The 12015-nt window shown below is 33.0% G+C and overlaps 2 protein-coding genes across 2 annotated transcripts; one reads left to right on the top strand and one right to left on the bottom strand.

Annotated features, from left to right (window-relative positions):
- The first annotated feature begins 563 nt into the window (after positions 1-563).
- Positions 564-3772, top strand: LOC125599500 (protein NRT1/ PTR FAMILY 2.8-like). Its single transcript, XM_048772777.1, has 4 exons — positions 564-731; positions 831-1048; positions 1482-2029; positions 2704-3772. Exons 1-4 carry the CDS (start codon positions 620-622, stop codon positions 3542-3544), a joined length of 1719 nt encoding a protein of 572 aa, XP_048628734.1. The 5' UTR covers positions 564-619; the 3' UTR covers positions 3545-3772.
- Positions 3773-7933: 4161 nt separating this feature from the next.
- LOC125599502 (protein LIGHT-DEPENDENT SHORT HYPOCOTYLS 1-like) lies at positions 7934-9208 on the bottom strand. Its single transcript, XM_048772781.1, has one exon. It carries the CDS (start codon positions 8673-8675, stop codon positions 8100-8102), a length of 576 nt encoding a protein of 191 aa, XP_048628738.1. The 5' UTR covers positions 8676-9208; the 3' UTR covers positions 7934-8099.
- Between the last annotated feature and the right edge of the window lie 2807 nt (positions 9209-12015).

Genomic DNA, 12015 nt, shown 5'->3' with positions numbered 1-12015 from the left:
TGATTTATGAGAAAGTGATTTTGTTATATCTACGAATAATTAAAGTACCAAAAAATAATGTGGTGATTATATAATCATTAAACATATATTTCAATTCAAATAACCATTGGACATATAGACCTAGAGAGAAAGTTTCATGAGCACACAAGAGAGACGGACAGAGCGTTACAGAATGTTTTATAGATGCACTATTATTTTTACTTACGAGTTTCAGTTTCAGTCTTATAGAAGCATATTTGTTTCTTTGTCACGGATGAGATCATAGTAGTCAACACACCAACGGCAACCATAATAAATGTTCAGAAGTAGACCAATTTTTTGTTTTGAAGTATGACCAATTAAACTTTACAATATATCCACGTGAATATATTCCAATTCCAAAATTTATCAGAATTAGTAATAAGAGAATACTTATCGAAAAACAAATTTAAGTAAAACAAAATAGTTTTCCAATAGTATCTATAACAAACTTGGAAGGCAATCCCTATTCGCTAGTAATCAGCTTGAACGTAGGACACACACGGTATGACTCCTCCCTCTTTTACTTATTCTATGCAACAAATTTATAAACACCATCAAAATATTTTTCTTTATCTCGTCTCAAATCAAAGAGAACAAAATGGACATTGAATCTTCTACAACCCTTTCACCACATGTTCATCAAGAATCTACAAACCCAGCCCCGGACATGAAGCATAGAGGAGGATGGAGAGCAATCAAGTATATTATCGGTTCGTTACGTTCTCTATTGTCTTCTTATTTAATTAGGAGGGTTTTATTCTTATAGAAGATTCACTGAATGAAGTGAAAACTCCATTGTGTTTGTGAAGCAAACGAGTCTTTCGAGAAGCTGGCGTCGATGAGCTTGATAGGGAATCTATCGGTGTATCTCACCACAAAATACAATCTTGGTGGTGTTTTCTTGGTGAACATCATCAACATCTGGTCTGGTTCTTGCAACTTTCTTAGTATCCCAGGTGCTTTTGTCTCTGATGCTTACCTCGGAAGATTCTGGACACTTCTCCTCGGTTCCATCTCCTCTTTCCTCGTAAATTTTCTTTCCTATCTTCATTCCAACTAGACGTGCACATGCGATAAACCAAAAACTTAACTGATCTATTTTTAGTCCAAAATAGATATTATTAACATATGATTAGCTAGGATTCAATTCATACATCAAAAAGGGTAAAAACCTGTTTTGGGTTGTATAGTATCAATAAATATATTATTATTTTCTTTTTTTGTTTAAAAATAGCATTAAAAGAAAAGAAAAAAATTCAAGATAATATGATATTTCTTTATTGTATATCATCAACAGTTGTGTCAACCCAAAATAGCATGGGGTTTTTGTACCATTGAAGAAAGATATTTAACTAAAATTCTCAAATGAGGATTTTTGTTTGCTATCTAAGAGATTTACCTCAGATAGTAAATGTGAAAGGAAAGAGTGATTGATCCTTTTTTTTAATTTTACATGATAGGGAATGGGAATAATTGCTCTAACCGCGGCTCTCCCGCGTTTAAGACCCGAGGCTTGCAAAGATCCAACAAATTGTTCAAACCCGCCCGAGCGTTGGCAGCTTGCGGTTCTCTTTGCTGGTCTAGGTTTACTAGCCATAGGATCAGGAGGAATCAGACCATGCAACATTGCATTTGGAGCAGATCAATTCGATACAGACACTAAAAAGGGCAAATCTCAGCTTGAAACGTTCTTTAACTGGTGGTACTTCTCCTTCACCGTGGCTCTTGTCATTGCACTGACAGGTGTCGTCTACATACAGACGAACATCAGTTGGGTTATTGGTTTCGTGATCCCCACCGCTTGTCTTGCACTCTCAGTCACCACCTTCCTCATTGGTAAGCACACTTACATCTGTGCGGAGCCTAAGGGAAGTGTGTTCGCAGACATTGTTAAGGTTGTTGCCGCGGCTTGTAAGAAACGTAAGGTGAAATCTGGAGAAGGTGTAACATTCTACTTAGGCCCTTCTAGTGATGGATCCTCAGCCACTTTGGTCCAAGACAGACAAAGGTTAGTTTGTTACGTAAGATGTTTGTTTTATGTGTTTTTGCGTTTACATGTTAGAAAATGATGTTTTATCTTGTTGAAGTAGAACCAATCTAAAACCTTATAATATTTTATAACAATACAAACTATAAATATTTATTATCAATAACATATAATTTGTTACTATGTGTTAAAATGGTCTTTTCTTCTAAAGCAATCCACAGTTTAGAAAAATAAACTTTTTATAAATGTAATTTTTTCATGTTACTATGTTTTCCAATTGAACAAACGAATTTACTATTTTAAAGATTTTGTATGTACTTAATTTAATATGCTAGACGCAAACATAAAGAGGAGATTTCTTTAATTATGTTTGATGTTTGTGATTACAATTTACAAAAGTTACATGGTTACAAGAAACTGAATTAGTACTCTTTTCGAAAAGATGAATATTATTTCACTTTTTAATGCAAGATCTAAACAATGGCATTGACTTGTGTAAGTGTAACTGTAATCTGTAAAGTCTCTTACAGTTGTCTTTACAACAAGAATTTAACATAGAAAACGATTCAAGTTGGAAACTCCATGTCAATTTGGACAACATGTGTATAGACTCGATTCTTGCACCGCAAGTCTAACATCGATTCTTGCAACGCAAGTCTCTAACATTTTCTTCTTTTGATGTTTCGTTGTGACAGGTTAAGGTTTGTTGAGAAAGCAGCGGTAATAACTGATCCAAACGAGTTAAACGAAGAAGGAAAGGCCAAGAACAACTGGAGATTATGCAGTGTGGAGCAAGTAAAGAACCTCAAGTGCGTGACCGGAATATTACCAGTTTGGGTCACAGGAATCGCGTGTTTCATGCTAACTGACCAACAGAACATATACGGTATCCTTCAAGCGATTCAGATGGAGAAAACGTTCGGACATAACTTCCAGGTCCCAGCAGGATGGATGAATCTTGTCTCCATGATCACTCTTGCCGTCTGGATCTCACTATACGAGTGTGTCATCCTACCAATAGCGAGGCAAATCACAGGACGCAAACAAAGGCTAAATATGAAACAAAGGATCCAGATAGGTATCGTGATGGGGATCGCTTGTATGCTCGTGGCTGGTTTCTTGGAGAAGGCTCGAAGAGAAGCTGCTCTAAAGAAGGGCTCCTTTGTATCTCCTGTTTCGATTGTAATGTTGCTTCCTCAGTTCATGCTTGCTGGTCTAACCGAGGCGTTTTCGGCCGTGGCTCTGATGGAGTTTCTGACGGTTAAGATGCCTGAGCATATGAGAGCTGTAGCGGGAGCTATCTTCTTTTTGAGCTCGTCGATTGCGAGTTATATATGCACACTTCTTATTAATGTGATTGATAGCGTGACACGCAAGGAAGGGCGTTCGTGGTTAGGAGATAAAGACTTGAACAAGAACAGGCTTGAGTACTATTTTTTCATAATAGGCGGCGTTCAAGTCTTGAATCTGCTTTATTTTAGGTTTTTTGCTTCCAGGTTTGTCACTGAGAAAAACAAGGACAACAGAGATTTTTAGTTAAGTGGTTGATCACTTTTCATCTTTTGTTTTACTGGTTAGAGGCTGCGGTTTTTTTTTGCTTAATCCATTTCTTGAGCACTGAGGCTTTTTCCATAGACATTGTGTGAAAGGATTATAGTTTTCAGATTCTACTGGAGTTGTTTATATATTGTGTTCATTTTGGTTTCATTGCTTTGATCATGATTTCATTTAAAAAATGTTATTATATAGAAATTGAATCTTACTGATTTCATAATTTTTATTAAACTCTAGTATTTCAAGAACATAACTTTTATTTCTTTTTGCAGAAAAATTATCTATAACTTTTACAAAAATAAAAAAAATCAAACCAAAAACCCATATATCTTCACATTAAGAATTTCACAAATTTGTTTCATTGGATTATGCCTGCTACTAAGCTAACATTCCCAATATTTGACTCGATTTTATTTCGGTATTGGATTAAATGGGACATCGAGACTGATGGGCCTTACACTTATTCACTATAGTTATTTTAAGTGTCCAAAGTGTCTCGAAAATATAAACAACAACACGAAGGCATATCATTTGCTATTCTTATTCTTTCTCTCGTTTGTGCTTTGCAAGAGCTCGGAACCGTGCACATTAATGTCCCTTCGCTGACAAGACGAGCTACAAAAGCCAGCCAAAATTTGTTATTGTGCAATGGGCTGTCGACAAATTTTTTTTTTTTTGAATTATACAGAGATATCCTAGCCTCATAGAAATGATCTAGACTAGTCACGTGTTGCCACGTGTCGGTCTTTTGTTTCTGGCGATGCCGAAATATTAATTCTCCAGTGGCCGAGATTGTGCAATGGGCTGCCGACAAAATTGAGTTCTACTGTAAACTCATCTGGCAAAATTATTGTCGTACATTGCTATAAAATGCACTCGCCATTTTGCTTCGAGTAACAGTTTTATCGCATAGAAACTAGTACACTCTTATATCTAGAAAATGGTGGTCCATCTAATAAATTATAAATTAGTTTTGTTAATAATACCATCAAAGGCACTTCATTATTATTATTATTAATTTATCTTGAAAGAATTTACGATGAAGCCTTCAAAATCTGAAAAGATTAATAGTGGTTTCTATTAAAAAAAAGATTTAAGAGTGATAGCCTACTAAATTTTAGTTCTTAATCATGTAAATAGAAAAACTTATACGTAGATCATAATATATGATCGGTCCATCTCTAGCATTAGTAGAAATGTATTCTAAATTTGGATTATGCAGTGTGGTAATCATTCTACTTAGTTGCACCAAGTATGTTTTTTCGGAGCTGACCGGATCGACCAATAGGATAATAATAAAAAATTAACAACTATTTTGAACTTCTAAAATAGCTAAGAAGCAAGTTTCAAAAAAAAAAAAAATCTGACTATTAACTTTTATTAAAAAGTTTCAAAAAAAAAACAGCTAAAGGATGAGCCTTTGCAAATGGTATCAAACTCAAACGACTACGGAGCTTTGTGGCGCACATTATTGAAACCAAAGTTTTTGTGTTGCAACGAAAATGCTACACACTGCGACTGTAAATGATTTTATTATATTTGCTAAAATGAAACAAAATATCAACTAGTGCATTTGCGTTTTCTATTGGAAAACTTTATAGTTAAACGTATTTGAATTTGAGAAGTTGTAACAAAGATTATCTACTTTAATTTTCAATATAGTGCAAGAATGACAAATACCTGGAAAATCTTGGTTATGTGCAGAATCATAAATGAAACTTTATACGTCAATTTCATAAAAAAATCATACACAAAACTTTATAATCATATTAATAGTTGTAGTTACATATTGACATTAATAAATAATATAGTAAGCCCATGTATTTTAGAGTATTGTTATTGGAAGTCTTTTAGTCAGTCTCTACAAATTAAAAATAGAAAAAGATAAAGAAAGAAAAAGACGAGTTCAAGAACTCTTAATTTCTTCGAGAGATTAACTAAACCACCTCCAGTAAATATTCTCGTTGGAATTCTTAGAAATAAAAATATTAAAATAATTAAAAAAGAGGAGAGAATGTGAGATAAGGTTTTCAAAATAGAGTCTACAAACAATTCTTTAGATACTTTTCTTCTATGTGTAATGTTGTGAATCACTAATCTTAAAAAATATTTAATATTGTATTGAAATAAAATACTATTATCATTATGTTTAGATCATCTTCATCCCCACTCCATAATTTACTGCAAAATGGAGTAGGAAATAGAGTAATGAAAAAACAAAAAAAGTGATTACTCTATAAATGGAGTAATTTTTTATTGTTTGTGCATACTCTATTTTCCACTCCATATTTGGAGTAAATTATGGAGTGGGGATGGAGATGCCCTTAGATACTGGTTTTGGCGACCAACCGATGGTGTTGCTCTTATATGTTGTCAATTTATTAATGGTTTGATTTTTTATTATTTAAACCAATACAAAATTTTGGTAATGAGATTATGTAAATAAAGGAATGAAAGTGAAACTTTGGAATCATGATTCCACAGTAGGTGTAAAAGACTACATAACTAGGCTTCTTCCCAAATCTGGGGAAAATGAGGGGTGGTGAGTGGAGATAAAATTAAAAAAAATTTATTACTATATTTGTTGTTATAGACCAAATAAAAATTTGAGAAAAATAAAAGAAAAAATTGGGTCCTATCGATCTTATTGTACACCGAGCCGGACAGAATTTACTCGGTTCCACGTGCGATTGGCTTTCGAACCGGGACCACTATTTGAGTAAAGCCCGCTGGAGACGTGGTACGCATCGGGTGCACTTCTTTCATAGTCTTTTTAATCCAAACCGTTCACTTTTATGTAAATATGAGAACATCGTACCAACCTGTCGGTTGTTTGGGAATTCCTATTTGTGTCTATCGAAAGAGGTTTGATCTTCTCTGATATGTGAATCCTAATTATAATTTATTTTTATTGCTAATATTTATCAGTATTTCTGTATGACAAGTTGAAATTTCCATTTCTAATTCCTCTTTAGAAAAAAATAAAATAAAATAATTAATCTGATTTTTCAAATATGTCACGTGAAGAAATCCAATCTCAAATATCCTTGCTGTCCTTGTTTTCTTGTTTGTTTATTTACTTTTAGATATTGATCCATTTTAGGTCAAAGCAAGGGTCTAATTTGCTATACCACATCCTCTAACTCTAAACAAATTTGTTTATTACGGATTTGATGTTTGCTAATATACATCTACATTTGGCAAAAATTAATGAATCCAAATATCAATCTTTTTATTTGCTAATCAAAACAAGATATTTCCATCAAAAATTTCAAAAAATATAACTGGTTCCTCAGGTCATACAAAAACTTAATATTTTATAAAGAAGTATACCGACAAAAGAAAATTTTCAATTTCAGTAAGTAAGGATTTAATATACGGTCTTTAAATTGGCTTCTCTTCCAAAAAAGCATTTTTAAACGGTTACTTAAGAAAGTAAAATGTTTGCAAAATACCAATTTTATAGTGCAATTTAACCCTTTTTAGCATATTGGAAAGTTGTACGTTTGAAAAACATGTGTGGGAAATTCGAATAAAATACTATACAGGTTTGATGATATTTCCGAACTTATATCATTTAAACTATTTACAAAAACTTATATTTAATTTAGCTTATCTTTAATCAAAATTTCATTTGGTGAGGACTCTGACAAGTGTGTTAAAATGAAGACACCATTACATTTCGAGAATATATTAAATGAAAGCTAAGTCTGCATAGTCTGGTTCGTGAATTGTGATTCTCTGACTGTAGACGAGATGATGTTGAACAAATCGTAATAGTACACATCGTTTTGTCAATTAAGTCCTGGTTTATTCTCCTAATAATGTTCTAGCTTAGCGAGATCGTTGTAAGAAAGTTCTATACTTTGAACAAAATGTAGAATCATTGATTCACGAGGTGGCTCTATGCTAAATGACTTTGAAAGCAGAAACAGTGAATTCATGAACACATGACAATGAAAATAATAGTAAGCATTTAATGAGAAAGCATGTCAGATGGCTTTGCTCATCAAATTTAGGACTACAATAGCTATCAACCTATTACGCTTTTGTTTATATCAGTGAGACGAGTTATTATAGCATCTGCATATATCCATTCATGTATAAAGCATCTGCATATATCTATTCTTTCATATACCGATTCATATCTAGATCATGGAAACATCGCATGGAAAGAAATGATTAATACATCGTCTTAAACTCTAACAGAGTTGTACATCAAGGTGCCTCCAGTGATCATCACACATTATACAACATACTAATATAATACACATGAACCCTAACTGTATCAGTAATCAACATCAAATAGTCATCAAGCCGATGGTTAGAATTTCAATTTTCGAAAACACCAAAACACAAAGGATCAAACACTTCAGCGTGAATAATCATAATTTATTTTATTCATAAACAACTACAAAAGCAACAACAGCATCCGAGGATAATTGCAAAGAAGTAGCACATAGAGAGCAAATAAGACACAATACATATTTAAGTGGGGAAATTTTATATAGATTTTTTTATATATATATGAATATGATCATACTGTTGCACCCGAGTAATTAGCCATCATAGACTGACCTTGTTGCGGCTGCTGTTCTTGTTGTTGCTGCAGCTGAAGAGGCGGCTGCGTTTGCGTTTTCAGCCTGTTGACTCTCTTCCTCTTCTTCTCGTAGCTAACACCACGAGCTTTGGACTGGAAGTCTCTGACTTCACGGAGGAACAACCTGACGGCGCGTGAGCCAAAGGGGTTAGCCTCGGGAGGGCCACCGTTCTCCTCGTAGGCGGCACGGAGACGGCCGATTAGGGCGTCGAGTGAGCCCCAGGCTTGTCGGAGAGGGCAAGGGCAAGGCGCGGGAGGGTTTGGGAGGCCGAAGAAGACGCAGTTTTGGTGGTGGACCTTTGTTTTCCCGAACTGGTCGAGGTAGCGGAGGAACTCTAGCACATGTGCGCCGCTGCACGACGGGAGAGAGAGCGGAGGACGGTGGTTCCGGAGGTATTGGCAGAAGGTGTTCCAGTCACGGCGTTTCTGGTTCTCGTACCGGCTTGAGGAAGGAGGTGTTGATTGTGTCAAGGTATTAGGGTTCTTGTTTGCTTGCTGTGAGATCAACTCCATAGCTTGTTTATGAGTTTGGGAAGTAGAAAAAGATGATGAAATCGGATTTAGGGTTTTGCTTTTCTTATATGGATCAAAGAGATAAGGTTCTTTAGATTATTAATCAAATTAAATAAAGGGTAAGAGAGAAAGAAGGACTTAGCTGCTTGTCATGGTGAGATTACTATAAACAAACACATATGAGCAAATATGGTGAGGCAAAGAAAGAATAAGCTGAAAAAAGAGAGAAGTGAAAGTTTGTTTCTGCTTATAGAAAAAGAAGAGAATGAGATATATAATTGGAAGATATCAAAAGTGGGATATTTTTTTCCCGTTTATTATTTTATAGCTTTTCTACTTTGGGAGACGGTAGAGAGCCAATACACAAAATCACACTTGTCAAGAATAAAGAGTGAGTAGCTTCAAGACTCAAGATCATTTTAGGAGGTCATTTAAAGAGATAGAGACAGAGCAGATGAGTACAACATAGGAGAGAGAAGAAAAAAGAGGAGACTGACTGTTACACAGCGTATAAAAGAGTAATTTCATATGTGAAGAGAGAGAAAGAGAGAGTGACCAATGGGTCAAGTGGGGAACTTGAAGTTGAACATTGATATGACATGAGGAGGAAGAGTCTGTGTTCTTTCCAGCGACATTTTAATTATTTGTTTTCACAATACTTTATGCGATTACTTTGATTTCGCAGTATTCTTGTTTCCTCCCTCGTTTTATTTTCTTACTTTTACAATGACCTCGTTAATATATATGCTCATATCTTACATTTATCGGAAATCATCGGTTAAAAACTCAGAATAACATTTTTTAAGAACTCAATCATTTTTTAAATTAATTTCTTTAGAAAGGAAAAAGAACAACGCTTACTTTGTGACAATACGAAGACGAGTAATTAAATTCTTAGAGCAACATTATTGAGGGGTTTTTTTTTTTTCTATATATATATTATATATACGTATGTAATTACGAAGTTCTAAGATTACGGAAAACCCAACCGAAAGCCGTAAAACTTAGAACCCCGTAATTATGTACGCATATATAATATATACATACATATACATGTATTTTAAAAACCTAAAAGCAAAAAATCCCCAATAATGTTGGTCTTAGATTTTTTGGAATACCACAGTTAGTAGTAACAAAAAAAACTATATATTTATACATTTTTGTTACTATCATTACCACACCATAATTGTTTTGCATGTTATCATGTTACCAGTTGAAACCTTATTTTGTTTGCTTCAAGTTTAATAAAGTTAACCAAATAATAGAAGTAACGTATAAACTCGTCGGTCATGTGTTCGATTTTTGATAAAACAAAATTACTGTTATTTGGCATTGAATCATGCTTTAAGCCTTATTTGAAAATCCAAAATCATGCTATTCATCAATATATTTCTCTAAAAATTTGTTAGAATTCGTCCAGATACTTCCGGTCAGTAAAAAAACTCCGATCTTTTTTTTTCCGAAAATCATGGGTTATAAACTCAGAATAATAACTCGTTAAAAGCATCTCCGAAAACAAACTCTATTTTGAAGTTTCCAAAATTTTATATTTGAAGTTTAAAGGTGTTTTTCTCCAAAAGCAAAACTTCAAAACTCAACTTCAAAACTATTTATATTTTATAATATGGTCTTTATATTTGTCATAACTAATTTGAATTCATAAAACTTTTGTAAACAACTAGCACATGTATAAACTTATTACAACAATATTAATTAATAAAATATTTTATTAAAAATAGAAAAAAATTAAATAAAATATAAAAATTTAAATAAAAATAACTTAATTAATATTAAACTTCAAACAAAATAACATATTACAGCATTTCGAAGTAAAAATGGCTCTCCTCAGTTTTATTTTGTAGATTACAAACTAAAAGTTTTTGAAATCGGATAATATTGATATTTGTAAATACATTAGATCGGAACAAGAAAGTAAAAGAGAATATATTCGATATGAAGAAGAAAGAATTGTACGAAACAGACATCAAAAACAACAACAACAACCATCTTCAGTTAAACAAAAAAAATTGGACGATATTTGAAAATTTTGAAGGTTTCGGATCAAACTTACCTGACTATTAATGTTGTTGTAATATTTAAATTTGTGTAATAATTATGTCTTTATGTAATTTTTTAAAATCTTTTGGTTTAGTTTAGTTTTGTATATCATTAATGTCTAAATCGAGCTTAAAATATTTTAAATCTTATTTTAAAGTTTCATTTAATTTTATGTGTAAAATTTAAAATTCGTAAACAAAATTTATATATGAGATATAATTTTTTAAGGATTAAAACAATAAACGAGAAAATATTTATGAATCATAAATGTGATGTGTGATTGTAGGAACCAAAATATAAATAAAAATATGAATTTTGAGTAGTGAAACTTCAAATATAGAGTTTCACTTCTCAAAACTTCAAATTTGAAGTTTTGAAATTTATTTTTAGAGATAAAAAAACTTCATATTTGAAGTTATAGATTGTCTTTTGGAGATACTTTAAGAACTCGATCATTTCTTATATTATATTTCTTGAGAAAGGAAAACAAACAACGCCTCCTTTGTGATATGCGTTAGTGTCCACGCCCAAGTAATTAAATTCTTATTTTGTTTGCTTCAAGTTGAATAAAGTTTTATGTGCACAGCTTCATCTCAATGGTAAAAGCTGCCAGCTGAGCAGCGGCATTAGTAGTCGTGATAAATTTGGCAATAACTCCTAGAGTAATTTTAGCACCAAACTATTTGGAAATATCATTGCCAGGATCTTCAGTTATTGCCTTATTAGTTTGTGGTAGCGACGAATCAATAGTCTACAACTTTGTTTGTCTCTTCTAAAAGACTTTCTCGTGTGTGAATGTTTGTTAAACCTTCGTTTTCATAGTGTTTTCCTTCATTTGGCCCTTCGTTTTCTTCATAGTATAACTGACAGATTAATGTCTAAGTTCAATTCATCCTCCTAAACACACAGCCATCATCAAAGTGTATTTACAAAATGATTACCTTTAACAACTTTCGTCATTTGAGTTTTGCACTTTGAAACAATCACAATTATGTGAGAAGTTTGATTTGAATTTCACGACATATAGGTATTTTAATAACAAACAATTTGGCATCTTATGACATTGATCATCCAAGTATTTATCACGATTTCCAGCTGATATTTACAACACGTATGAAATGAATCTTAACTCCACATGTTACGCGGGAAAGGTTTAGCGAGCACTTTTCTATCAGATTTTATGGCATGGTTACAGAATTTTTGAGGATTGATTATATGCTAGATTTGTAGAAGATACTAAGGCTTCAAATGGTGACCATTGTCCCATCACGCCCCACAGTTA

The sequence above is a fragment of the Brassica napus genome, unplaced genomic scaffold, assembly GCF_020379485.1.
Source record: "Brassica napus cultivar Da-Ae unplaced genomic scaffold, Da-Ae ScsIHWf_186;HRSCAF=332, whole genome shotgun sequence".
NCBI classification, from domain to species: domain Eukaryota; kingdom Viridiplantae; phylum Streptophyta; class Magnoliopsida; order Brassicales; family Brassicaceae; genus Brassica; species Brassica napus.
The sequence above is the reverse complement of the archived record's forward strand: the minus strand, read 5'-3'. Positions and strand labels throughout refer to the sequence as shown.